The following is a 26,023-nucleotide window of genomic DNA, read 5'->3' as shown; positions in this document are numbered from 1 at the left end:
AAAAAGATATTGATAATAAGAGCGTCTTCTTAGGAAAAATAATATTAGAGTAAAAAGATGTAAATAAAAGGAAAGATTTCTAATTAAGCCTATTATCCCTTTTGGCACCGTACGGATTTTCGGAGTCAAAGCTCTTTTACACCTAAAAGAGAGTGTTGTCTGACGACATGCATTTGCAAGGAACAGGATTTATAGGTCTTTTAGAATTTCGCGAAAAAAGGGTGGTACGACCCTGTTTGACCCCTGTTTGAGCCATTCTGACTGTTGGCTCAAAAGCGCCTGTTTTGACCCTGTTCTCAGACCCGGGGTTCCCTCTATGGAATGACATCCTTTGGAGGCCGAGTTCGACCGGCCCACGACTCCTTCCCCATCAACTTCTCTCCCAAAAATGACAGATGGGCAGACCTGGCACACATACTAAAGATGGAACGCATGGATGGATGCAAAGTCATCAGGTTCCCCCGCCGGATAATGCTGGACGAAAACGAACACCTCGAGTTCACCGCTCGCCAGGTCCTCCTGATCCGGCAATTTCTCGATCACAACAACGCCAACCTCAGCCAACTCTTGACGACGCTTGCAACAGATGAGAAGAAGTCCATGGACGTCTTTTTAGCGAGAGCGTATAACGCTACCATTTCAAACCAACAGCGCGAAATCTTGAGCAAGTACCAGAGACACCCGACGTTCACCTTTTGTGATCTCGAATGGACATGCGGTCCGCCCTACCAGTTGCGAGTAACTGCACGCGACAATGCCTCTCAAAGTGGATTCGTTACTGGATGTGCTTCCCACGACATCGTCGAGTACTGCATGGATGAGGATCCCTACTACGACTTCGGCTACCCCATAATGCTGTATTGCGCGCGATACGTGCTGAACTTTGGCTACAGCGCCAAGGATGTCACGGACACTGTACAAGAGAAAACGAACGAGGTCGTTGAAAGATTGGACGAGCATCTAGGAGTTTTTCCAACCCCCGAGTTATACAGCGAGAAGTTCGTGGCTCTGGACGTACAGTACAAGATTCTCCATTGTCTGCTCACTGAGAACAATCCCACCAAGCAGGAGATCAAGGCCAAAAGGGAGTATTGGGAACGTTTGGAGGCCTGCTTTATGGAGGTCTTTGAACGGTTTGACAAGGGCGATCTTCATCGACTCGCAGTCGAAGACTATGGTATCTGGTGTGAAATGTTCGGCTTCGTCTGCCACTGGGCTGACAAAGAACATATTCTTCCGAGGCTGAGCGAGGCGAGGCAGATTATTGCTGGATCATCCTGATCAGACAAGGGCACTTAGCGAGATGGATCAAAAGGCTAAAGGGGACTTCATGATGGTGCCCGTGAACGGGGTCAAGGATGAGGAGGACTGATGTGGTACGGTGGCTTGTTTGGAGGGCTGTTGTCCTTTCTGGTATCATGTATGAACCTATCATGACCTATAGTGATGTAGCTCGACTTGCGAGCACAAAAAGGGGTGAGAAATATGGTACATCGACGTCGTGGAACACTGGACATTTGGCTGATAGACTATCCTGGCTCTGTTCAGGTGGATTCTTAAAGGTGTTTGAAGCCATATCACGTTCGCTCCATGTAGCGTTCTTGCGGTTTGAGAGGTGCCTATTGCAACCTTAACGTGGTTGCTTTTAGCTGAAAATCTGCCTCCAGCAAGTAGTCAAGAAATGGCAAGTCCATCCAAACATTTGGTGTTATCAGATAGGGTCGAAAAAAGGTGCAATGGTGACCTTGTGGGTTGACTATTTGTTAGTCTGTCAGTGAAACTGAGAGGAAGGGTCTAAATAAAAAGAGATAAAGCCTACTTTCAGTAAAAGGAAAACCAGGGGGAAAAAACGTTACTATCGCTTATACCCACTAAGTTGCCGGGCATGCAAGTCAACCTTCCGGGAGGGCCCTTCCCTAGTAGCGTGGTTGAGCAGCAACTTTACCTTGGAATGTCACCTTCCGGTGCTACATAGACCCTCCTCGGCGGCCGCTGGACCATGAAAATTTCCGTTACATGTTTCCTATCTGGACATGACCTCCACTCATCGACAAGTCCTGCTAGGGTGATGATATCTTGGATCAGGTAAATGCAATTGGAACACTTTTCAATGGAGGGGTAGGTTACAGTCGAGTCAACATCGAAAACCGCCCTCAGGTCGAAGGTGGAAAGCATGAGCATGTATAACTCTTGTGAGCCCCAACATCTTGCCCATCCAGGTCCTACCAACACTCAACGGTTGATAGGGGCGTAAGTAGGTTATCATCACAATGGTTTTGAGTCTCGACAGCAGCAAGGCCCTGGTTACAGGTGCTGTAGTGGTCGTGCTGTATCTCTTCACCACCAGGCTCATCCGCTACAAACGACTCTCTCACATCCCAGGACCCCCGACGACGGGATGGAGTTCGTTTTGGCTTGTCTGGCGCCAGGCCGGTGACAACATTCCTGAGCATTTTGGCAAAGCCATTGGCAAATACGGTGAGTGCCCCTGATGAATGACACCGGTCCTGGTCTCTCTCTCTCTCTCTAACTCTAGAAAATCTTTTCAACCACCACAGGCCCAGTCGTCCGCATCGCCCCCAACTGGATCATCTGCAGCGACCCCGACGAGATCCGGCGCATCTGGAGCGTCCGCGCCGGCTGGCGTCGCTCAACCTGGTACCACTCCTTCCGCTTCGACCCGCACCGGGACAACATCCTGACGTACCCGGAAAACGAGGACCACCGGCGGGCTCGCACACTCTTGATCTCCGCCTACAGCGCACGGGGGTTTGAAACCCAGGAGCGCCTGATGGATGAGCATATCGTCCGGTTCATCGACCTGCTCGAGCGCAAGTACGTTTCCGACAATAAGACATCCGGGGGCAGGTACCGGCCGCTCGACATGTCGCACGTCTTCCCTTTTTTGGCGCAGGACGTGATGACAGCCGTCGAGTTCTCCAAGCCGATGGGGTTGATCGAGCAAGACCGGGACTTTTTGGGGGTGCTGGGTATCTTCGAGAAGCTCGCTAAGGTGATGGTCGTCACCGCCACGCTGACCTGGGTCCACGACCTCCAGCGCGCTCCCATTCTTAAACCCTTTCTTCCCAAGGCCGGGGACGGCACCGCCCTCGGCCGGCTGCTGCAGCTCATCCGCGACCACACCGACGAGCGGTACCGTGACGGCCCTGACAAGGTCTGGAAGGACGACATGCTCCAGAAGATGGTCGAGGCCGGACTGACGCAGGAGGAAGCGGACGCCGAGGCCCTTGTCGCGCTGTTTGGTGGTACGGACTCGACGGCGGTGGCGCTAAGGCAGACTGTTTTCTATCTGGCCAGCACAGCGCCGGCATATAGGGCGCTTCAGGAGGAGATCGATGGCGAGATCTTGAGGGGAAGAGTTGCGAGGCCGATCATCACCGACGCCGAAGCCAAGAAGCTGCCCTTCCTCCAGGCTTGTCTCAAAGAGGGGACGCGCATGTGGGCGCCGATTGGAGGCTTGTTGGCCAAGGTGTCGGATAAGGATGATGTTATTTGCGGGAAGCACATTCCTGCTGGCACGAATGTGGCGTGGGCGAGCAAGGCGGTGCTGAGGAATAGGGAGGCGTTTGGTGAGGACGCAGATGTATTTAATCCCCAGAGGTGGATTGATGCGGCGGGTGATCTGGCGGACGCGGAGAGGCTGAGGAGGATGGAGAACACGCAGGGACTGGTGTTTGGGTCGGGGACGAGGTGGGAGTGTTTGGGGAAGCGGTTGGCTTATGTTGAGTTGGGGAAGGTGATTTTTGAGGTGAGTGATGTTTGATCCTTCCTTCCCTCTTGATGACTGCCCACGCACTGACCACTGACCACTCCTTGTTTAGCTCTTCGCCCGCTTCGACTTCACCATGGTGAATCCGGAGAATCCAATGAAGACATCTCATCAAAGTTTGGTCTTTCACAAAGACATGTTTGTCAAGATCACGAAGAGAGAAAATCCCATACACCGTTGACCCGGTTGCTTGTGTTTTCACTGCCCGGCCACACTTCTTCTGATCACAGCCAACTTGGCAGAAGAGGTCGGGCCACTTGAGCCTGTTCTCCTGCCGTGGTATGTACGTTTCGCCCCTTATCTCATGGACTCCATGAATAGAACGGCGTTCAAACAATCACAAGGGGAGCATGGGTGGTGGGCTCGGTAATTATCCAGGTGTTGGCCTCTCGACGAGTCAACCCGGATACAGCTTGTACGGAACTGACATTCTGTTTACCAATCAACTTGCAATACCCCTTTGTCCTTGTTGCCTTCAACACGTCTTGGATCTTACTCGTGCTTCCACCGTTATTTGACAGTCCATTTGCTGTTGTCAGAAGGAGGGTGGACGGTCATCAACGACGAGCTTCGCGTCTCGGTCGGCCGGAACATGCCTAATATCATCTGTCACGTCGACGACGAAGAACGCCACCAGTTAAACAACCCCTTTTCCCTGTTTAGGTTCACCTTCATCGAGTCTCGAGTCAGTTTGCAAATTACCTCTACCCATCCCACGTTTCCCTGTCACTCATGCACTTGTGTCTTGCTCCCGACCCATCCCTCCTTCAACACCAACCATCCTATCAGGAATTTGCCGCCCTTTTTATCCACCTTATAGTAGTGTCTAACAACCCTCCACGGCGCTTTTTTTTTCTCCCTTTGACAAGAGGCCGACCGATAGATTGGGCCTTGTCGTCAACATTGCCTTTCCATATTATCCAGGCCACATATAGAGTTCCCAGTCCCCCACATGCCCCGGATCTGGCCTGTCCGCCCAATGCTACTCAACGTCTCTCATAGGCTACACATGCCGAATTAACCCCAAAGATGACATCTTGATATTGAGACAATATCCCAGATTGAGCCCCCATGACACTCGGCATTTTTACTTGGTGGAATAACAACGGCAGTTGCAAGCCACGGCAGGGTAAAACACGGACGACGTGTCATAGCTGGACCTATAGACCCAAATGTTGTGTACCTATCGTCGAACACTTATAAACCCAAACCCATGGTCGTACTCCTCCATTCCAACCGTTGCCCCTTTTCAGTTTGGCTCCACAGGACATCCAAGTCATTCATCGCCCGTCCTTGGCTTCGAGCCTCTTTCGAGCAGCCACTACTGCAAGAAGCAATCCCTCTACCCTTCCTTTCCAGGTCACCGACCTTCTCTCCACAATGTTCTGGCCCACCCTTCTCGCCCTCATCGCGGGCGCCGAAGCGCTCCCCCAATTCGGCGGCGGCGGCGGCGGCAACCGCGTCACCATGCTACGCTTCGGCTGTACCCAGGTAGTCATCGACCGGATCGACCCGCTCGTCAACCCGGGCCAGATCCCCTCTCCGCACGTGCACCAGATCGTGGGCGGGAACGGGTTTAACGTGTCGATGCCTCACACGGACATTTCCGAGCTGGCCAGCTGCACAACCTGCCAGTTCTCCGAGGACTTCTCCAACTACTGGACAGCCAACCTGTACTTCAAGGCTCGCAACGGGACCTACAAGCGGGTGCCGCAGGGCGGTGCGGCGTTGCAGTTTAATGATCAGTTTAGCACCCAGATTAATGGTGGCGTGTTGGTTTATTATGTGTCGGCTGATCCGGGGAAGATTACGGCTTTTAAGCCGGTGAGTTTGAATGAACAGACCCCTCTCCGTTTCGAACGTCTTCGGCGGTAAATATGACTCCGAGTCTCCGGCTAATGATGCCCACGAAACAGGGATTCCGTATGCTCATCGGCGACCCGAACATGCGCTCGAGACCCAACACCAAGCTGAAGAGACAAAACTGCTACCGCTGCTACACCGGCCCCAACTTCGGCGGCGACATCGGCGCTCCGTGCCAGGATGACCGAGTCGACTCGGAGGCTCTTCCCAACAAGCCCTGCCCGGGCGGTATCCGATCCAATATCCACTTCCCAACGTGAGTTCCGTCTTCCGAGCTAGCTCCCGTCCCCTGCATGCACATCACATACTGACATCCTCCCCAAAATAAAACAGCTGCTGGGACGGTAAAAACCTCGACTCCCCCAACCACCAAGACCACGTAGCCTACCCGACCTCCGGGCCCGCCACTTTCTTATCGCTGGGCGGCTCCTGCCCGTCTACACACCCGGTCCGCATCCCGCAGCTCATGTACGAAGTAGTCTGGGACACGACCAAGTTCAACAACAAGGCCGAGTGGCTCGCCGATTACGTGTTTGGCTGGAAGGGCGATTCCCTCCAAAAGGCCATGGATACCGCCGGTTGCATGGGCGCTAGGTGCGCGAGTCTGAAGACGCAGAAGATTGAGGATGCGAGGAAGTGTGCGGTTAAGAAGTTGGCTAAGGAGGATTATGATGGTTGGCTTACCAAGCTTCCTGGTATGGATATGCCGATGTGAAGAGGTCACTGGTTGTATGCACATGGGGTTTTGGTTAGACTTTGAATCTTTGGAGGACAAAGTGGTAGATGGGTGTGGTATGAACTGGACGTTGTCACTCGTTTTGTTGCAGACTACAACAAATCTACAAGTATGATGACATTGTAACTACCTAGTCGTAGGTATTGTTACCCGCGGTGTGTTCCTTAGCCATCAGGCGGTTCATTCCCAACTTGAGAATATCACCACTCAACATCACCACCGAAGAAAGGAGAAAGAGAAGTAAAAGAGAGGAGATTCATCACTAAATGAGGCTCTTAAGCTACAGAACCTAAAGGGAGGGGATAAAAAAAAAACCCTGCCCTCTGAATCCATGTCTGTAGAAAAAAAAACAAGCGCTCAACCTGTTCTTGTTCTGTACATGCCCTCTGGGGTATCTCCGACACAAGCCACTTGCTCCGTAGATAAAGGTAGCAATGTGAACCTTAAAAAACCAACAATGGAAATCCTTCTCCAGATGTGTGGGTAGTCACTTGCTCCGTAGAATAGAGGTAGCAACGTGAGTGAATCTAGACCCAACAATGAAAACCTTGTCCGGAACCTTGTCCGGAACCTTGTCCGGAACCTTGTCCGGAACCTTGTCCGGAACCTTGGCCGGAAGAGTGGAACTGATTGACCACTTCGTAAAGTAAGTAAAAGCAAGTTGAAAGCAACAGAAAGCAACAGAAAGTCATCAGAGTGATGAAAAGTGTACTGCTTGAAGAACGCAAGTAACCATGAGAATGGTATGCCAATGAGACAGCCTATACCCTTGTGTTCGGGTGATATGTCAAAGAGCTGGCTGCACCTTGCAGCAATGTCCGCTGGAACCTCGAAGGCACCAGATGATTGTGGACGTCCCTCTTTGCCCAGTGCTTAATTCTGTCCTCTCCAAACGTGGTTGAGCCAACGTCCGATCTCGTCGTCGATATCCGCAGAGCCCTTAGGTTCGTCTCGGCTGAGCTTCGTCTTCGCCACGTTTTTCTTCAGTTCATTGGCGACAAAGTCACCAAGCCCTGTGCCGGTACCAGCGTTGCTGTCGTGAGAGGTGGTGACCTGGTCGTTCTCATCATCGATGTCCATGGCATCTGGCTCTCTCTCCTTTTTCGCACCCTCCACGATGAAGAGCCATCCCTGATCGACGATGACCTCCTTGTACCACCGCGCCGTCAACTCCCAACCGAGTTGCATGGCCCGCAAGACAGGCCAGGCGAGACCGTCTGTTTGGGATGTGGAAGGTCGTAACTGGAGTTTGTGATAGGCGGGAGTAGTATTCTGGCCCATGGCCTGAGCAGGATCTAAGTGAAGCAGTCTCGCAGTGACTTGATCCAGTCGTGAGTTCTCACCGCCGAGCTGCAGCGGCGTCACCTCAAACCGGACGAAGTCCGGGATGGCGTATCGCTTGGCTCGCTCCAGCTGCGCGGGAGAGACGAGGTGAAGTGAGTGTGAGGGGATGGGAAGGGCGAAGTGACCAAGGCGCGATTGGTCGGGAGCTTGACGTTGCTCGAAGCACTGGTTCCAGATGATTTTGAGGTCGTGGGCCGAAAACGGGTCGCCTACTTTGCGTTTCTGGATGGAGCGATTTATGGTTGGGTCGGGCTTGCTGTCAGGTTTGTTCTCGGGCCTGGATTGGTCGGGAAGGCGTGGATCGGATGTCGAGGGTAGAGTAGGGTAATGGACGCTCTGCTGTGGATCGGATGTCGAGGGTAGAATAGGGTAATGAACGGTCTGCTGTGGCTCCTGGTTTGCGGATTTCTTTTCTCCTGATGTTGTCATCATGTTCGAGACTGGAGGAGAAGGGAGGACACTTGGCTCCATCTTCGCGGCCACAGTTTTGGAGACTTGAGGGGCGGAACTGCTAGAGTCGTTTTCTAGACACCTATTGAGGGGAGCAGGGAGCTTGGGAGACAGGCCAGTGCCAGGCTTGGGTGGAGCAACAGCCTTCGAGGGAGCAGCAGCCTTCGAGAGAGCAGCAGCCTTCGCGAGAGCAGTAGCCTTCATAGACGCAGCAGTCTTCGGGGAAACCGGCTTTGATGAAGCGCCAGGCTTCGACGGGGCGCTAACGGGCTTCTTTGAAGCAGTCTCTGGTTGGGTGGTGGGTGCCTCAATTGGGATGCTGGTGGTCGATATGTATCGAGGCTTAAGGATGTTTTCCCCGGTCTGAGCAAGATTGGGTTTGGACGTCAAGGGCGGTAGAATTGGCTTCGCTCTCGCTTGGAAATACATGCCAGAAGCAATACGTGAGGCAGAGATCGGTTCTGGTCGTCGGTGAAAAGCGTCCGGAAACTCTGACTGTCCACCCTGGTTTTCCGTTTGTCGCGTTGTCGGTTGTGGGCGGGGAAGGGGTTCGGGCTCGGGCTCGGGCTCGGCGTAGTCCTCGAAGTACTCAAGGCCTGGACCATTGCTGACGAAAAGTGAATCTTCATCATCTTCATCAGGCGACCTACTACGACCAGGCCTGGCCCGGGGGCTTGGGAGGGGAGACCGATTGGTGATTTCTCCTAATGCTCCAGAAGAGACTCCTTCAGCGCGTTGATCTGCATATCGAGACGCATCATGCTGGCGGTAACTCCAATCAGGAGCAGTGAAGTTTCGTCCACTGTGATTCCATGGGCGACCCGCCGCAGGACCTCTGGGAGGGGATGCTTGCTGAGAGTTAGATCTGCGTCGATGTCTGGGCTGAGATCCACCACCTGCAGGGCGAGACGAGTCACGGCCGTTGCTGTTCCGGCGCGACCCCGGTCGGTAGGAATCCCTTCGCTTGAACCCCATCGCTGATCAGATGGAAGGCAAGGCTAGGTGCTCCAAGAGAAAAAGGAAGCAGAACCTTGGTCTGTTCTGTTCAGATAGAAGCAAAGGCTGATGTGCCGACGTGAGTCGTCGTAGCACAGCGTGATCAAGGAGTGAAAAGACTCAAAGGGGGGCGGGGTTCGTGATGACTTCACTTCGCACGCGTTTTTGTGCTCCTGAAAGGCGAAGTTGCTCTGTTGACGTTGAGGTGAAAAGCGACAAGTTCAACTGGTGAAGTTGATGCTTGGTGCGGGTAGACCTATAGAGACTGGTCTGGTAGGCCGAAGATATGATGAGAAATGAGACAGAGATACCTTGCTTTGACTTGATATACTCAAGAGCGTGGTGATGTTGTGGTTGAGGGAGGAGAGAACCTTGGTGGGGGAGAACCGCGGACTCGCGTTGTTTTTGTAATCGAGAGTCGCGTTGCCGGACCAGCGTGATTTTGCAAGCGGAAGGGGTGAAGAGTCGCGCCATTGGTTACTGATTGTCGCCTTGTTTTTTCATCCGATGTCAGTTTAGGACTTGCGAAGCGTCATGTGTTTCGTGACTTGCCGTTTGAGAAATTATGATTCTCGATCATGCTTCGGCGCGACATTCAGTGTTGAAAGGCCCCCTCGAAAGGTGGAGGATGACGAGTAGAGGGTAAGCTGGATGAATATACTCGAGAAAAGGCAAAGGTATCTCTGTGTCTTCCCCAAGGTTCACAACTTGACGCTCCTGCCCAAGTGGGTACCTCATCTGGATGTCAAGTTCCATGAAGCATGTCGGCATAGGTACCATTTAACAGTACCTCCGAGCAGCTGTTCAGCTCCATGAGAGTGAAGTGTCAAACAGTATCGTACCAAAGTACAGGCCACTAGTCAATAGGCATTAGGGCTCGTCTAATGTTCGTGGAATTCATTGAAAATGCCACATTGCATTGAATCTGATACTTACCTCTTTGAGTTTAAAAGAGCAAAGCAGGTGACAACTCAGTTCTGACACAAGGCCCTTGTTACCAAGGGGCACCAGCTCCTCAGAAAGTGTCAAGCCGATGACTCGTCTCTTTTCCCTGTTTGAGTGGTGCACCATGAAATCCAACCGTGTTGAGATAAGAAGCTCGTGGGGTTGAACATGTGGGTTCTACTTCGGGGGCTTAAACGGGGGATAATATGCACATATTGAACCACAACGAAGACAAAGACATTGATCTTGATGACTTGTAGATTTGTGGACAAACGGCATTACAGCTGTTTCCTTCACCGAACTGACGGCGTTGTAAACCCAACCAGGCGTGCCCCAAGGCAACTTCGTGAAACCACGACAATGTTCCAACCACCCAGACAAAGAATGGGGTGTATAATGTTGTCAGTTTCGTGTATCGTATTCATGAACCATAGCCCATGTGGCGAAATTCTCCAAACAAGTGCCACGGCTGTATGCTTCCTTGCGACTCATAGCAAATGGGTCGCATTATCACTTCCACAACCGAATATGCCCATGACGCATTCCTTGAACCACTCCTCTCCACCGCGGCGTGAATGATGCGGTTCTGTCGGAGCCGGCTTGCCCAGGTGTAGTAGGTCATGGATGGTGTAGGTGGCGCCGGGCCCGAGTGAATCTTCCGAGATCCATCATTTTCGCCTCTTGCGTATGTATCTTCCTTTTTGTCCGTCTTCCTGAATCTTCAAACATCATCCCAACTGTCTCTCGGTCTATTGATATATCACAGATGGAGATAGTATGTGCCGACCAGATAAATGGCAAGATTCCGGTTCGTAGGGGTCTGGTAGACGGGTTGACGGTCACTTTTTGGGAGGTAGTGGTTGATTATCGATGTCGGTTGGCGTTCCCCGCGCCTGGTTGCGCATTTCATCGACGAAATATCTGACGAAGGTCTGGACCTGTGGCTTCTGTAGATTCGGATCCTCTGTGGCCTCGCCCTCGCGTAGCGGTTCGTTGGGATCACGACCATGACGGAACTCTTCGACGGTGCGGTGGATCTTGCGGACGCCGTGGTGGAACTGGGGCATTTGAAGGATGCGAGCGACGAGGGCGTCCTAAAGCAGTGAGAGGGAGTATTTGTCAGTACCTCGACTATGGAAGGAGGTTTGTTCTTGGAGACTGGATAAACAAACCTCGACCTTGAACCACACCATGGTGACGATTTTGGCGATCAAATTCATGTTGAAGGACTCGTTCGGATGTCGTTTTAGGAACCAACGGATAGTAGTCACATCTAGAGAAAGGAAATCATAGGGTGAGCGAGATGCCCTCTTCCTTCCCTCGGACAGCAGCGGCGCGTGGTGGTGCTGATGATGAAGAGTGTCCAGCTGCGAATCTGAAGTGGAATGTTGAAGTCAAGAGTTAAGAGTTACCTCTACGGTTGGACGGGGACGCCACCTGCAGCGGACTGTCAGATCTGCAGATCTGCTCCCACAGAATGCGGGGTGAGGTGATAAGTCATCGAGCTGTTTGCACTGTCTGTTTAGCAATCGCGCCGCGTCTTGATGTTAGACAACGCTCATCTCTCCTTCACCGGACACTTCCTCACTTCCACTTCATTCAATCTGTCAGTGACGCTCTTCAGCTCGGGCGTCGACCACGAACCATCACTCTGTCGCTATTTTCTCGTGATTGGCACAATGACGCCGACACTCTGCTACAAGGCGCGAGACATCAATGATATTCTTACCACATCCCATCACCTTTAGGACCGCTACCTATATTTCCTTCTAGGCTTAGTCTTCGCTACACTGCGCCAAACGGGCATGTAAAGCCATTGCTGGTTTCTTAGTCGGTTTTTGCTTTATCTGGTCAAGTCTTTTTCCTGTTCGAAATGGCCGTTGTGGAATTTAAAACCGTCGAATATTGTTGGCCGACCAATTCTAGAAAGTCTCTAGATGGGGTTCGTTCATTGCGAGAATTGGATAGCTTTGTTTCTTAGCAAAAAGCAGGCTATCTACCAGCATGAGAAGTTGTCGACAAAACCGGGTAGGCTGGAACAGATATACCTGAATCCTGTATTGCCTTTTTCCTGTTGACTCTGTTTATTCTTTCAACCCGCACTCTCTCCACTCCGTATCCAAAACCTGGTCCGTCTCTATGGGTTTTTGCAGAGCCCGAATGACAGAACTCCGAAATCGTTCCCGAGGACGTTAGTTGAACGTCCACGGCTCCCATTGGGGCGCATATTGACACCGCAACCTAGCACCGTGTGTCGCTTTCGGCTATGTATATTACCCGGTAGCGGTTCCTGCAGACCGTTCCGTTGCAACCTTAAATCGACGAGGTAGTGATTGGTTTTACGTATAACCGGCCTTTATCCGCGAATAGTGTCCTCGCGCTTATACGTTACGGGAAGTTGGAGAGTCTAAGAACCCGGTGAAGGGCGGGGAAGGGACCTAAGCGATGATCCTCAACATCATCGAGCATCTTGTCGCCATGTCCTGACAACTAGAACATATGACTGTTTGCGCCTCGTTCGTCATGGCACCGCAATACGGTCCCGGCCAAGGCCATCATCTGGACCATATGATGATCAAGAATGGATATGCCCAGACGTTCGGTACCGGCAGTTGAAGAACGAGACCAGCTCTGACCCAATGCTTCCAAGTATATACACCACAGACGGACCCAGAATCAGAAGGGAATGTCGTTGGAAGCTATCGTGTTTTTCGAGACATCGTCAACATGGTGCATTTTCACCTAAACGCTGGCCTGTGGGCAGCTCTCCTGGCATTGACATCCCTACAACCATGTTCTGCCGACAAACCCGTTGATCTCATTGTCCGCCCCAACGGCGGAAATGTTTCCTCGCCGATTATGTACGGACTCATGCACGAGGTACTTTTTCCTGCCCTTGCCCTTACCCCGGCCGGATTAAACAGTCTCGCTCACAAATATTACAGGACATCAACAACTCTGGCGATGGCGGCATCTATGCCGAGCTCATCCGCAACCGCGCTTTCCAGTCGGGCGACGAGTCCCGTTACCCAGTTACCCTCGACGGTTGGTCGCCAGTCAATGGTGCCAAACTCAGTTTGAAGAAGCTTCCACAACCGCTCTCTTCGGCTCTTCCTTACTCCATGAACGTAGCGGTCCCATCATCTTCAGCCAAGAAAGTTGGTTTCGCCAACGCCGGGTACTGGGGCATGGACGTCAAAGTCCAAAAGTACACCGGGTCGTTCTACGTCAAGGGTGCCTACCAAGGAAAATCTTTCACAGCTTCGCTTCAGAGTGCTCTGACTGGCGAGGTGTTTGGGACCACCGAGGTACCTGTCAAGAAGACCGGCAATGACTGGGTCAAGTATGACTTCAACTTGGTTCCTGGAAAGGCGGCACCAAACAGCAACAACACGTTTGCAATCACTTTTGACGCTGCAGTAAGCTACCCGAGACATCATGATCGTGATACAAGGGAGCAGTAAACGCTGACAAACACAACGCAGGGCGTCCGTGGTGGCTCGCTTGACTTGAACCTTATCAGTCTGTTCCCGCCGACATACAAGAACAGGCCAAATGGCCTGAGGGTCGATATCATGGAGGCTTTGGCTGCAGTTAAGCCGGTAAGGCGTTGTTCAAGACCACTTGTACCCCGAACAGGATCTAACAGCGGGAACAGAAATTCCTTCGCTTCCCCGGCGGCAACATGCTTGAGGGTAACACCCTCCCAACCTGGTGGAAGTGGAACGAAACAATCAGGGACCTCAAGAACCGTCCCGGCCGAGCCGGTGTCTGGGGATATCCTCTGACTGCCGGACTTGGTTTGGTTGAATACATGCAATGGTGCGAGGATCTCAACTTGGAGCCAAGTCAGTTTTCGCCCTCCTCCCTTCTCAAAACTTTGCAAACACTGACATTATACTCCAGTTCTCGCTGTCTGGAGTGGCCTTGCTCTCGACGGCGGCGAGCTCCCTGAATATCGCATAGACGAGGCCGTCCAGAGCGCTCTCGATGAGCTCGAATTCCTCACTGGCGACGCCTCCACACACTGGGGTGGCATTCGCGCCTCCATTCTCGGCCACACACGTCCCTGGAAGATCCGGTATGTGGAGATTGGCAACGAGGACTGGCTGGGTGGCGGCTCTACCGGCTTCGAGAATTACAAGAAGTATCGGTTCCCCGCTTTCTTCAAGGCATTCCAGAAGAAGTATCCAGAGATCCAGCTCATTGCCTCGCCGTCTGTCTTTGATGGCATGACTATTCCCAAGCCGGCTGCTGGAGATTATCACCCCTACCTGACACCAGATAATATGGTGTCGAGTTTCAACAAGTTTGATGGTCTGACGAGGGATAACTTGACCTTAATTGGTATGCTCACTGGATCTTGTAGAAGCCCAGCACCACAGTCTTGATATTGACTTTTATCCAGGCGAGGCAGCGTCAACACACCCCAACGGTGGTAGCGGCTGGGATGGAAACCTCATGCCTTTCCCTTGGTGGGGAGGCAGTGTCGGCGAGGCCATCTTCCTGCTCGGACTGGAGCGCAATGGTGACAAAGTCATCGGCGCCACTTATGCTCCTGGCCTTCGCAACCTCAACCGCTGGCAGTGGTCCATGACGCAGATTCAGCATGCCGCTGATCCAGCTTTGACCACACTGTCGACCAGCTACCATGTCTGGAAGGTATGTCCATGCTATTCTTTCCATTCCCCATACAGACAGAAGAACTGACAAAAATTTTCACCTCAGCTCCTGGGTACCACCGCCATAACCAAAACACTTCCCATCACCGCCAAGACCGGTGGAATCGGACCGCTCTACTACGTCGCTGGAGAGACCGAAAGGGGCACCAGCATCTTCAAGGCCGCTGTGTACAACTCCACCGAGCCAGTTGCGGTCACTGTCCAGTTTGCGGGACTTGCTGGGAAGGTAAAGCAACCGCATAAGAAGGGCACCACCGCTACTCTGACGGTCCTTACGGGCCCGAGCAATCCGTATGAGTACAATGACCCGTGGAAGCACAACAACGTGGTGAAGGAGACCAAGACCAAACTGAACGCTCAGCAGGGGACCTTTTCCTTTACTCTGCCACAACTGAGTGTTGCTGTTTTGGAGACGGATAGTGACTGAGTCAGACATAGCAGTGGCACACATCACTGGAGACGGAGCGAGTCCCGTCGAAACACTTGGTCTACCAGCAAACTTATGGCAAGTTAGAAAAGATAATAACACTCCGATGCGTACTCGCACGGCTTTTGGATGGCCTACTCGCACAGCCACCGCTAAGAACCCCAAAAGGCGCTTCGGCCCGTGACCAACTCTCAAGGAAACCTCATGCAGTCATTATCCACTCCCCTTCCAGTGCTTCAACCCGGCACATGGATTCAAACGTGATCGACTTCTCTCGCCCATGTCCGGCTGCATAATGGCATCCCCTTCCGATTGTTCCTGCCAAGAGCCAAGCGTCTCGCGGTCTATGGGGCAATGATCGGCCACCGAGGAAGGCGTAACGGAGGGACCGGGGGGACGAATGATTCCCGAAATGGAAATCATGGAGTCGAGTGTTCCGGTCTCTCTTACCCACGCTCAGAAATACTACCAAAGATGTTTCATCGTGGTATCGCCCGATGAACTTCATGTGCCGCTGAACAACCATTTATCCAAAAGAGGAAACAACTAACAATATCCCTGACTGGCTTGGATCTTGATACCACCACCACCGCTCGGAATATCGAGCCGCATCTACAACATGGCATGAGCTTTTCTATTCCTCGCATTGGGACGACAAGCCGAACACATGGTACCTTTTCAACTCCGGCTCAAAATTGCAACACCCCGCAAGTACGCAAGGCCTGGGCAACTCCCAATCCCACTGCGCCTTCCCGGTCATGGCTACTACAAACGAGGCGTTGAAAGCCAGGTTTGTGGGGAAGAATATCGAATGCTGACTTGCCATTAAGTTGGGAAACGCCATGAACTTTCCCCCCCTTTCATGAAAGTTCTCTGATATTTCCCACATGCTTCCGCGGAGTGACAGATCAGAGAGAAGAGCAGAGCAGTGAAAGCATGTCACCCACCCCCAGATTCTTAATGCGCCCCATGCGTATGCCACGATGAAAAACAAGATGTCGGGCATGATCCCGCAAAAAGACATGGACTGTCTTCCGCCGGATGGAAGGCTAAGGTAGCATTCCATGAAGAAACATCACCGGGAGTCGGGAGTCAAGACGGCAACTGGGGTGAGGAATCCTAGAGCTAGGACTCAGTGATCTAAAGCTATACTACCGATCGTCAGGGGGGAGGGAGTATGGTTAAGCAGTTGGGTATCGAGGAAAGAATACATATAAAATCCTCTTCCTACTCGCTTTGATGGTGCTACTGTTGCTCTCTTCCCGTGTCGACCAGCAGCCATACACTTTTGACAACCTATCCACCATGAAGTTCAGCAGTGCTCTCACCTTCCTGGCTGCGGCCGGAGCTCAGGCTCACTGTGAGTTACCTTTCCCACCTCCAAGTCAACGCCTCCCTTCCCGTCCTTCCGTCCCTTACTAACACCTCTCCTCATCAGATACCTTCCCCAAAGGCTACTCCACCGGCCCCGTCTCCGGCGAATGGGAACACATCCGGACCACCGAGAACCACTACTCCAAGGGCCCCGTCCAAGACGTGACCTCGTCAGCCATGACCTGCTACGAGCTCAACCCGGGCACGGGAGCGCCCAAGACTTTGTCCGTGGCCGCCGGATCCAACTACACTTTTACCGTCGACACCTCCATCGGCCACCCCGGCCCCTTGCACTTTTACATGGCCAAGGTTCCCGCGGGAAAGACGGCTGCCACCTTTGACGGCAAGGGAGCGGTCTGGTTCAAGATTTACCAGGATGGACCGAGCGGGTTGGGGACGAGTTCTATTACGTGGCATAATGATGGTTTGTTTCTTGCCTTCCTTCGTTCCTTCCTTCCCCTTCACCCCTTCCCCCCCCCACTTTCCTTTTCTCTCCCCGTTCCCCATCCCAATCCCCGTTTCACCCTCGTTCCTTCCCTTCCCTTACTAACTCTTTCTTCTTTTTCTCTTTCCTTCGCGAAAAAGGCAAATCCGAAGTCTCCGTCCGCCTCCCCTCCTGCCTCGCCCCAGGCGAGTACCTCCTGCGCGTCGAGCACATTGCCCTGCACAGCGCCAGCAGCGTCGGCGGCGCGCAGCTGTACATTGCGTGCGCGCAGATCAACGTGACCGGAGGCACCGGCACGCTCAACACCAGCGGCAAGCTGGTCTCGTTCCCCGGTGCCTACAAGGCGACCGACCCCGGTATCTTGTTCCAGCTTTATTGGCCTGTTCCTACTAGTTATATTAACCCCGGGCCTGCGGTTGCTACTTGCTAAGTAGCTGAGTAAGGTAGAAGGTGGTGGGTGGATGGGAGAGGTCGAGTTGGGAGAGGTCGAGTTGGGAGGAGTGAGTGTGAGGTGAGGCTCGGGGGAGGGAGGGGTGAAGAAGTTCCACTTGAGTGTACGTCGGGTGGTGACCGGTGGTTGTTGCATTGTTTGAAGATTTGGTGGGCGACGTGTTTTTGTTCAAGGGGGATAACTGTTGATAAGTGATGACTGAGTGTTCTTTGGTACATATTCGCCGATTGACGTTAACGGGAGCCATTGTTGCTCTGCCTGTATATAGTGAAACATAAGAGTCAAAGTGATTGGGCTTGTAGGATGTCAGAGTTGTCCACTTCACTCCTTGACAGTTCTTACCACCTGGCAGTGAGGATGTCGTGGTCCAATGGCGTGAAGCCTCGAGTAAGTACCTAACAAGCCGCAAATTATGAGATCTCTCTGTGATGGAAAGTGGTAGGGTACCGAGGAGACGAACGACATGGAGTCAGGTAGTTACGTTTATGACTTCCATGGAGCCGTCCTTTTCTTCTTTTTTCATGTGGTTGTTCTTGCAACCCGGACCTTAGCACAGTAAAAACCTGGGGACTTACCTATCCACGCTCAGAACGTTCGCTGATAAGGTATTCTTTGTGCTGGACCTTCATCTCTTCTTATTCAACACCTCATTGCCTTTCAAGAGACTTCCATCACGTTTGTCGCCTTGTGATCCAGTCAAGTTAGCTGAGCCTCCAAGTGATGTGTGGCCTGGTTCGTCCATCTGGGTCTCAAAGCTTTCTTTGCAACAGCTACAAGCTCTTCTCAAATCCTACTGAAGTGTTGGGACTTGGGAAGTAAAACGACCGGTTTGAGCTGATGAATGACGGGTTCGAATTTCCCCTAACGAGATCAGGGCAATGGCCCGGGAGAGGTGGTTGAGGAATGACGGGCCCGGGGAGGCTTGGCCCGGCCCCGGCTCCCGGTGCTCCCTTAAAAGACAGCGTGGGTCCGTTTGCAGGTACCCCACAAGGGTCTTCTCCACTAACCAATGCTAAGACCCCGCTATGAATGGCGCTAGGCGCAAAAAGGAAACACATGCTTTGTTACCTTAACGACCACAACTTCAAATGATGAAGGCTTTGTTGATATTTGCATCCGAGAACCAGTAGCTTCCAGTTTTTCTATCTAGCTTCCACGGAGCCAATCCTCTCCTCTATTTTCACTATATCATTCCTTATTTGTGTGCTACATCTCCTTTTACAAGACGACACATCCCACCCGGTGTCGATCACCGTCCCAGATCGCCCAGCGCACGCCATGGGCCACGACATATCAAAACCTGCAGGCGAGCCAGCCTCGTTCCACCGCCCTGGTGAACCTATAGGTCTCTTCAGGGTACAGAAGCAGAATCCAAAGAAGCCTCGGAAGCAGAAGCAAAAGAAGCTCAGGAATCGACGCGCCCAGAAAGATGAAGGGCCTACGAACCTCGGCGCACGTACACACCCCTCCATACCTATGCTCTGTCCAGACTGGGTGTGGTCGACCATGTCCAACGTGAGGTATGTCACGAGCTCTCCCCGGTCACAGTTCTCTGGCCCAAGCCCAATTCCACCGCACGCGACTAACCACTTCTCTTCTCTCCCGACAGCGTAGCCAAAGACCGCGAATGGTTCACCACCTACACCCCCTTCGACTCTACCGTCTGCATCAGCGGCCAAAACCTCGCCGTCCGCGGCATCGGCACCGTCAACCTCAACGTCAAACGCAACCCAGCGCGCGCCGGTCGACAAAACCAGGGCATCCTCCCTCTCCGAACGGTCCTGCACGTGCCCGACGCGACCTGCAATATCCTCGCCAAGATCCCAAACATAGATGGACAGTCATGCTCCGTCTACATCTTTCCAGCCAGGGGCGAAAGTAGGAGCTACTCAGTTATGGACGGTGAGGAAGTGGAAGGCCACCACAATGGGCAGAAGCAACAAAACGAGTTGATGAAAGGTTGCATCAAAGACCACAAGGGAAAGATGGTCGCCTACTTCGATCCAGACCACGTGTTATTCGCGCTGAAACTGAGCGGGCCGCCGATCGGGCCGATAACGCGGGAGTCGGTGCTCAAAGCGAGGCCGGAAAGTTTACCTATCAGCATCTTTGCGCAATGGGCCGCTGACGAGCTGGACAAGTGGAGTTTGAAGCGGGAGATGCAAAACTTGCTCGCGGATAGAGATGTAGATGGAGACAGCGATGATGCCAGCAGCGCGACACTCGACACTAGCGATGATGAGGAGGCCGATCCGGACTTTGTTATGGGCAATGACGACGGCAGTAATAATGTCGGTCCTGGGAGGCCAAAGGAGAATCTGGACAGGCACGGATATACGAAGGCGGAGCGGGCATTCATCAAGTCACACTTCAAGACTGAGTGGAAATTCCTGCATCTGTACGGCCTCCAAATGGAAAAGGATAAGGACAAGGAATTGGGGAGAGATATTTTGAGGGCCATGATGGCAAACGACCAGACGAAAAAGAGCACGAACATGAGGGCAGCCGGCTTCGCAGCACGCGTGACGGGACCCCGGAGACAACCACAACGCAAGGTTATTAAACGGAGCGGACCAAGAGCACAAAGAGTCAACAAGAGCGGGCCACAACAGAATGGGTTTTTAACGGCGACACTGGGCAAATATCGGGTTACACGAGCGCCACGGGTGCCACAACGCAGCTGGGCAGCGGCAGATTGACTGTTGTCAAGGAGGAAAGTACGTGATACAAACAAGTCTACCTTATACACAGTATAGATTGCATGCATTTTATCCCTACGTACGTTAGACACTGGAAGGAGGGGCATTATGGAATTAGGCGTTCTCGGTTAGGTCGGGTTGGGCTTATGTAAAATAAAATCTTGGATGGATTGTCACTTTTGGAATGCTGGATCGGAGGGCTTCGGGAACCATGTCGGGACATACCCGACACCCATCGTGGAATGGAATGCAGGTACCGTATAACATGACTTTTTCTTCTTGTTTATTTACCAGATCGTCATGTCATAATTCGCTGAGCTGAGATTTGGGTGTAATTATTTTGGATAGGATATGATTGGGGAAACAGACGACACTGACAAGTCTATCACTACCTAGGCAACCCATGAGCTGCATGCGCGCTTGAGATATCCAAACACTTCCGCGACGAGTACCTCTACTGCATATCGCGTGGATGTCTCATGGCAATAGCGGTACCACATCGTCGGGTCAACTCAGACAGTGCGGCTCAAGCATATCCCACATCTGTACGTCTCCCCTCTGGGTATCACAACGTCACTAGTAGCCTTGTCATCGATACCTCTACCGGAGTGAGGATAGCTACGTTCTTTCGCGATTCTTCGCTGTCGCTGCTGATGGACTAGTCGTCAAGCGAACATGTGAAGATCGACCGAGTTGCCGCATCGTCGTTGAACGTGATCGGAGTGTCCAACAATCTCGAAGATACAGACATATCCACGATACCGTACAAGACTTGAGAGAGTGAGGGTCCATCTCGCGCAGAAACAGCCGGCGGCTCCAAGTTGAATACCGTCGGCATCAAGCAACCACAATGGAATGACGCAGCTACAGCGCCCTATGGTTATGGTTGTGAATATCCAGGAGGTCCCGCATTGCTGGAGGTTCTACTTAAGGCCGGCAGGTTCACTCACAGGTTCTGCGAAATCTGCTCCCTCAGGTTCCTCAGGTTCAGTGGCGAAGTGGCAGTGAAGGTTCAAGGTCAACCACTTGCACATTCACTTGCACATGCAGAACCTTGGGACCGCAGAACCACGGGACCGCCGGAGACCGCAGGAGACCGCAGAAGGAGGACGCACGCAAGACATCCCACATTCACTTAAAGGTTGTCGGTTGCCGTTGGGGCAGTGCCCTTCACCCTGCTCACAACGTCTACGTGGCCACTTTAAGGTTCTGCATATATCAAAACCTTCCCTTCGAAAGCCAAAACTAGTCAACCTTCGATCCGATATCAGGGCATTCACCGATACCATTCACGAGAACCTTGAAATAAGAAAGTCAAGCGCCAGGTCCCATTTTTCAGCTGCCAGGCACTTCCGCCATCGCCGTCAGGCCTGCCACGCAAGTCAACGGCGGCTCAATAGGAACTTCTATCTCTAACATTCACTCGTGGTAAGCTGATCTGAACCTTTGGCCAAACAGTGACCGAGTATAAATCGTCGTCTAGCCTCTAACAACCGTCAGGATCAACCACGAGCATACCTTGGTCCTATGCATTCTATAAGACAACAGACCTTCCCGTATCAAGACTTTTTTCGTCTTCTTCTCTCGATCAAAGACGCAGCCATCCGACTACTCGACACGACTCTATTGCATCTCAAGAATTACTTCTTGCAGTGCCCTCGGGCATTTTCATCGCTCGCTTCTTTTACCTATCTTCCGATATCAATCAGCAATACCACCATGTCGCTCTCCAAACCCGTTCTCGCCGGCATCGGCGATAGCACTCCGTTGCCCATCCGGCTCATCGCCAACAACGGCGATACTCGTCAGGTCTACAAAATCGTCCGTCTGACTAGCGGTGGTCTTGTCCCCAGTTGTCCCATCATCGACAACAGCGACGACATCACTTCTTTAAACTCCCCCAGAGGCTCCCCCATCATCGCACCTCGACTACCCGTCGAGCTCCTCATGTGCATCTGCGACTTTCTCCCCGACCGCAAAGACATCGTCAATCTGTCAGCCACCTGCCAGGAACTCCGCGGCGCGCTTTATTTCACGCTGGTCCATCGGGATCTCCGCTCCGGCGAGCTTATCACCTTGAAGTATGGCCTCCAAACCCGCAACATGAGAGTCATCGAGCCGTTTTTCGATCGCTATCGGCATCTGATCACGCGTCTCACGGTGACTCCCAAGGAGAAGGAGGTGAAACCCGACAAAAAGGTCACCGGCAAGAAGGAGGTCACTACTACCAAGAAGGACACTACTCCCAAGAATGACAATGACAAGAACAATGACAAGGCCGGCACCACCAGCAACCAAACAGCCCTTGTGCTCCCAGTTCGCACAAGACAACCACGTCCCCCCACAACCATCATCTCCTTCCGCGACGAACACCTCCCCTCCCTCCGGCTCATCCGGCCCCTCCTCACCTCCGCCCTCGAGAAGGCCCTTATCGCCCACGACCTCACCTTCGCCGAACACCTTCTCTGGCACGCCAGAAAGGATCTGATCCCCAGCCTCACGCCCGTCCTGGAATCGGTGCTCTGGACGGCCTTTAACCCCAACACCTGTCCTCGTACCGGTAAATCTCTCGTCAACAAACGCCCAGACCACCGCACATGTGCAGCAGACCCAGGCTCTGTTAAGCCTATTGTATGGACCTGGAAGACCTGTCCCTTGGCTGCTGTCAAGCTATTAGTAAAATTTGGAGCGAAGGGGAATCGTGCCGGTCTTTTGGTGAAGGAAAAGAAGACTCGGAAGAGGAGGAGGGCCGGGGGGTTGTTTGGTGGGAATGGTGGGAATGGTGGGAATGATGGTGGAAACGGCGACCTCAACTTCAACGTCCTTATCGCCAATGGGCTGATCTCCGAGAGGGACGAGGACCCCGAAACTCCTGATGTCTACGATGGCTACTACCGCTCCAAAACGGAAACCCCGCAAGCTCACGTTCACAAGCCGGCCATGATGCCGCCTGGTCGGTTGTGGACGGGTTTGGAGCGGGTTGCGTTCTTTTATGAAGAGGCATGTGAGCGCGCGGCGGCGTCTGCTGCTAGTGCTGTTGCTGTTGCTGCTGCTGCTGCCGGTTCTGCTGGCTTTGGTGCTGATGTTGGTCCTGCTGCTGCTACTGCTGTTGCTGCTGCTGGCTTTGGTGCTGATGTCGGTCCTGCTGCTGCTACTGCCGGTTCTGCTGACTCTGGTGCTGATGTTGGTCCTGCTGCTGCTGCTGCTTCTGCGGGCGCTGCTGCTCCGGTGGCTACTAAGAGCAGGGGCATAAAACGCAACTTATCTGGTAGTTTTCGCAACCCAGGTTCGGGTTCGGGTTCGGAGCCTACTAGCCCTGGCACTGGCACTGGCACTGGCAGCAAAGAACGTCGCTTCTTCCCGGTAACATGCGAACGTCACGCCGCCGAGGGAGGAGGAGAAGGCAGCACTTGCTTCAAGCAGCTTATCAAAGTCTTGAGCGAGGGTTGTATCGCTCACGACGACATGGAGATCCTCCGAGGAGTTACCAGTTTGAGCAGCAGCAGCAGGGGGCGTGCACCACGTGCACGTGCACCAGCACCAAAAGCTGCTCCCTTTCTAGAACACGACCTCGACAACATGCTCAAACTCACCGAAATCACCGTCCCGTTCTTCAAGATGTCCATCGACGAGCAAGCAGGGAAGCTGTTTCAGGAGATCTTTGAGGAAGCTGAGAAAAAAAAATTCAAGGAGCTGGATAGGTTGGGGGAGAAGAGAGAGAGGCTCGAGAAGAACAAGAAGATGAAGAAGACGGAGGAGAACATGACGAGGACCACCGTACTTGAGGATAAAGATGAAGATGAAGATGAAGACTTCTGGGTGGAACAGCAGGAGTGGGATCTTGATGAGGAGGAGCCAGAGGAGGACGGGGAGTGAGTCAGTGTTCTCTCGAATAGAGGAGGCACTTTCGTTCCGTGGTTGAGGCCTTCATGCTGGAGGTTGTAGCAGGGGAGGACGTTCGGGATTATTTACCTACAGTACCGCGTCCAGTTATTCAACCAGGGACATCTTCTGTTGGAAGTCCGTGCCCTGGGCCGCCCATTCACTTGGCGCCCATTCACGGGCACTCCCTTCTAGGGTATTTAGGCTGCCCTGGTTTCCGTTTCTCCTCTTCCGTTAGACAACTCCAGAATCAAGCCCTTTTCGTTGTCGCCTTTTCCAGCCTCCAACATCTTCTCGTCAAGTTGCGTGTCTCTGATGAGCCGCTACCCCTTCGTCGTGCGCCAGCAATGAGACGAGGCTCTTCCTCAGCTATATATATCGTCGGTGTTGGCGCCTAGAATAGTTCATGTTCAATGCTGGACCGCGATAGGAGTCATGGACTAGGTAGCTCAAAGCTGAGATGCTACTACGCCTGTATGGAACCTGGGATTTCTATACCCTGCTGTGGTCAGGCATGTGAGGCGCCTGGAAGATATTTATCACTCGATCAGCGGGGTAAAGCCAAGGGGTTTTCTTCAGCATCATCAGCTTCGACAATGATGGATGCTGGGCAGGAAATCTTGGCCGAAATATGGAGTCTTAGTTAGTTCAAAATGTGTTTCGATAGGATAGTGGTCCAAGAATATTCAGCGAATATAGATGTTGAAATTCAATGTTTAACTGTGACCAGACCTGTGTTTGTACCTGCGCTGACGAGGGAATTGCCTAACATGCTATCTTGCGATTAGCAGGGCAGCGCGTTAACCACTCCGCCAAAGTGATTAACCCGTTATGAGCTAGTGTTTCTGTATGACATCGGGAGGATGGATGATGGAGCGATAAAGGAGATCAAGGGGGGTGGTAAGAAGAAGAAAGCGAAGCATGGGGGAAAATGTGTTTATGGATGCTTTCTGGGAGAATAATCGAGGAGAGAGAATGCCCCGTCTGGTCGGGAACAAAAACAGTACCTATGTACATTGTGGCCTCGTATTTTTGATTCTGTAGGAACTCTTAAGAAACGGAGAAACAAAAGAAAATATTGGATGGCTTTCAGGTTGGTCCCCAAGTCAAACTAAGGAAAGGCAAGGTGGTGCACAGCGACATACCTTATTGCTGTTTGGAATAGCGCCAGTTACATTCGAGATTATAGGTGCTTCTTCTTTACCCATCTACTATCAAATAACGGGTTAGTCACTTTGGCGGAGTGGTTAACGCGCTGCCCTGCTAATCGCAAGATAGCATGTTAGGCAGTTCCCTCGGGAGCGTAGGTTCGAATCCTACAGGTGACGTTTTTTTTTGCATCTTTTTGCCTGTTTTTTTCTCATCGGGTCAAACATATCGCTGTTGAACACCTCCAGTGACGTTTTTTTTGCTGTTTTTCCTTTTTTCTGACCAGGTCAAATATAATCGCCGTTGAATACCAAACTTCTTTGTAATGGGGACAGCACAGTTAATACAGGTGCTAGTCGTATAGTTTAATTAAGGTTCTATAAAGAAGGAAAATTCTATTTGAGAGGCGGCTCTACTGGAGATACGAGGTTTTGATAAGGGCTATACAAATATAGTTATAGCGCCTTATAATAATTTAGGTTAATAATTAGAGTGCTATAGCCCGGGCTTTAGCCCTATAATATTACTCCCCTCCTTCCTCCTCCTACCCTTCTACGCGTTCGCTCTTTCTATTTCGATTAACGAAGGCAATAAGTAATAGGTAGTAGCGTACGCACACACGCACCTCTAGAATTACATACAAAAACCCCTCCCCGACTTTTTTTCCTTCCCTTTCTCCTTTCCTCTTTTCTCTCTAATTGTCGTTTAAATTATTAAAGTAAATATTATTATCCCCTAATTAATTTTTCGCTTGCCCTTTTTAATTAAGGTAAATACTTTATTTAATTTT

At 52.2% G+C, this 26,023-nt stretch overlaps 9 protein-coding genes and 1 non-coding gene across 10 annotated transcripts; 8 read left to right on the top strand and 2 right to left on the bottom strand.

Annotated features, from left to right (window-relative positions):
• The first annotated feature begins 240 nt into the window (after positions 1–240).
• Positions 241–1,753, top strand: B0H65DRAFT_462510 (uncharacterized protein). The gene has a single exon (XM_062826644.1). It carries the CDS (start codon positions 322–324, stop codon positions 1,279–1,281), a length of 960 nt encoding a protein of 319 aa, XP_062683219.1. The 5' UTR covers positions 241–321; the 3' UTR covers positions 1,282–1,753.
• A 282-nt stretch (positions 1,754–2,035) lies between these two features.
• On the top strand, positions 2,036–4,387 carry B0H65DRAFT_538732 (cytochrome P450 family protein). The gene is made up of 3 exons (XM_062829097.1): positions 2,036–2,478; positions 2,559–3,769; positions 3,843–4,387. Exons 1-3 carry the CDS (start codon positions 2,271–2,273, stop codon positions 3,969–3,971), a joined length of 1,548 nt encoding a protein of 515 aa, XP_062683218.1. The 5' UTR covers positions 2,036–2,270; the 3' UTR covers positions 3,972–4,387.
• A 567-nt stretch (positions 4,388–4,954) lies between these two features.
• On the top strand, positions 4,955–6,390 carry B0H65DRAFT_557386 (uncharacterized protein). The gene is made up of 3 exons (XM_062830081.1): positions 4,955–5,614; positions 5,707–5,909; positions 5,987–6,390. Exons 1-3 carry the CDS (start codon positions 5,171–5,173, stop codon positions 6,366–6,368), a joined length of 1,029 nt encoding a protein of 342 aa, XP_062683217.1. The 5' UTR covers positions 4,955–5,170; the 3' UTR covers positions 6,369–6,390.
• A 670-nt stretch (positions 6,391–7,060) lies between these two features.
• On the bottom strand, positions 7,061–10,250 carry B0H65DRAFT_571723 (uncharacterized protein; the record flags this gene model as incomplete). Its single annotated transcript, XM_062830488.1, has 3 exons — positions 7,061–9,160; positions 9,491–9,509; positions 10,116–10,250. The coding sequence occupies 3 exons, from the start codon at positions 10,248–10,250 to the stop codon at positions 7,263–7,265; spliced, it is 2,052 nt and encodes a 683-aa protein (XP_062683216.1). The 3' UTR covers positions 7,061–7,262.
• A 713-nt stretch (positions 10,251–10,963) lies between these two features.
• B0H65DRAFT_547932 (uncharacterized protein) lies at positions 10,964–11,344 on the bottom strand (the record flags this gene model as incomplete). Its single annotated transcript, XM_062829548.1, has 2 exons — positions 10,964–11,218; positions 11,297–11,344. 2 exons carry the CDS (start codon positions 11,342–11,344, stop codon positions 10,964–10,966), a joined length of 303 nt encoding a protein of 100 aa, XP_062683215.1.
• Positions 11,345–12,596: 1,252 nt separating this feature from the next.
• B0H65DRAFT_166881 (glycoside hydrolase superfamily) lies at positions 12,597–15,334 on the top strand. Its single transcript, XM_062821312.1, has 7 exons — positions 12,597–13,004; positions 13,070–13,543; positions 13,610–13,726; positions 13,783–13,972; positions 14,031–14,471; positions 14,533–14,786; positions 14,853–15,334. The coding sequence occupies exons 1-7, from the start codon at positions 12,852–12,854 to the stop codon at positions 15,231–15,233; spliced, it is 2,010 nt and encodes a 669-aa protein (XP_062683214.1). The 5' UTR covers positions 12,597–12,851; the 3' UTR covers positions 15,234–15,334.
• Positions 15,335–16,538: 1,204 nt separating this feature from the next.
• On the top strand, positions 16,539–17,482 carry B0H65DRAFT_547930 (glycoside hydrolase; the record flags this gene model as incomplete). The annotated part of the gene is made up of 3 exons (XM_062829547.1): positions 16,539–16,593; positions 16,672–17,031; positions 17,193–17,482. 3 exons carry the CDS (start codon positions 16,539–16,541, stop codon positions 17,480–17,482), a joined length of 705 nt encoding a protein of 234 aa, XP_062683213.1.
• A 1,189-nt stretch (positions 17,483–18,671) lies between these two features.
• B0H65DRAFT_166901 (uncharacterized protein) lies at positions 18,672–20,274 on the top strand. Its single transcript, XM_062821313.1, has 2 exons — positions 18,672–19,023; positions 19,113–20,274. Exons 1-2 carry the CDS (start codon positions 18,782–18,784, stop codon positions 20,200–20,202), a joined length of 1,332 nt encoding a protein of 443 aa, XP_062683212.1. The 5' UTR covers positions 18,672–18,781; the 3' UTR covers positions 20,203–20,274.
• A 1,309-nt stretch (positions 20,275–21,583) lies between these two features.
• B0H65DRAFT_166977 (uncharacterized protein) lies at positions 21,584–24,393 on the top strand. The gene is made up of 2 exons (XM_062821314.1): positions 21,584–21,630; positions 21,686–24,393. The coding sequence occupies exon 2, from the start codon at positions 21,730–21,732 to the stop codon at positions 24,076–24,078; it is 2,349 nt and encodes a 782-aa protein (XP_062683211.1). The 5' UTR covers positions 21,584–21,630; positions 21,686–21,729; the 3' UTR covers positions 24,079–24,393.
• A 920-nt stretch (positions 24,394–25,313) lies between these two features.
• On the top strand, positions 25,314–25,412 carry B0H65DRAFT_t194. Its single transcript has one exon. It is a non-coding gene; the product is annotated as a tRNA-Ser (tRNA).
• The last annotated feature ends 611 nt before the right edge of the window (positions 25,413–26,023 follow it).

The sequence above is a fragment of the Neurospora tetraspora genome (genome assembly GCF_033439725.1).
Source record: "Neurospora tetraspora strain CBS 560.94 chromosome Unknown B0H65scaffold_3, whole genome shotgun sequence".
NCBI lineage: Eukaryota > Fungi > Ascomycota > Sordariomycetes > Sordariales > Sordariaceae > Neurospora > Neurospora tetraspora.
The sequence above is the reverse complement of the archived record's forward strand: the minus strand, read 5'-3'. Positions and strand labels throughout refer to the sequence as shown.

Bases quoted from the DNA above. Each gene is read 5' to 3' on its own strand.
- B0H65DRAFT_538732 (XM_062829097.1), top strand. From the start codon at position 2,271: ATGGTTTTGAGTCTCGACAGCAGCAAGGCCCTGGTTACAGGTGCTGTA. The intron at 2,479-2,558 runs GTGAGTGCCCCT...CAACCACCACAG, and splicing joins CAAAGCCATTGGCAAATACG to GCCCAGTCGTCCGCATCGCC. The intron at 3,770-3,842 runs GTGAGTGATGTT...CTCCTTGTTTAG, and splicing joins TGGGGAAGGTGATTTTTGAG to CTCTTCGCCCGCTTCGACTT.
- B0H65DRAFT_557386 (XM_062830081.1), top strand. From the start codon at position 5,171: ATGTTCTGGCCCACCCTTCTCGCCCTCATCGCGGGCGCCGAAGCGCTC. The intron at 5,615-5,706 runs GTGAGTTTGAAT...CCCACGAAACAG, and splicing joins AGATTACGGCTTTTAAGCCG to GGATTCCGTATGCTCATCGG. The intron at 5,910-5,986 runs GTGAGTTCCGTC...AAAATAAAACAG, and splicing joins TCCAATATCCACTTCCCAAC to CTGCTGGGACGGTAAAAACC.
- B0H65DRAFT_166977 (XM_062821314.1), top strand. From the start codon at position 21,730: ATGCATTCTATAAGACAACAGACCTTCCCGTATCAAGACTTTTTTCGT.
- B0H65DRAFT_166881 (XM_062821312.1), top strand. From the start codon at position 12,852: ATGGTGCATTTTCACCTAAACGCTGGCCTGTGGGCAGCTCTCCTGGCA. The intron at 13,727-13,782 runs GTAAGGCGTTGT...CAGCGGGAACAG, and splicing joins CTTTGGCTGCAGTTAAGCCG to AAATTCCTTCGCTTCCCCGG. The intron at 13,973-14,030 runs GTCAGTTTTCGC...ATTATACTCCAG, and splicing joins GGATCTCAACTTGGAGCCAA to TTCTCGCTGTCTGGAGTGGC.
- B0H65DRAFT_462510 (XM_062826644.1), top strand. From the start codon at position 322: ATGACATCCTTTGGAGGCCGAGTTCGACCGGCCCACGACTCCTTCCCC.
- B0H65DRAFT_166901 (XM_062821313.1), top strand. From the start codon at position 18,782: ATGGGCCACGACATATCAAAACCTGCAGGCGAGCCAGCCTCGTTCCAC. The intron at 19,024-19,112 runs GTATGTCACGAG...CTCTCCCGACAG, and splicing joins TCGACCATGTCCAACGTGAG to CGTAGCCAAAGACCGCGAAT.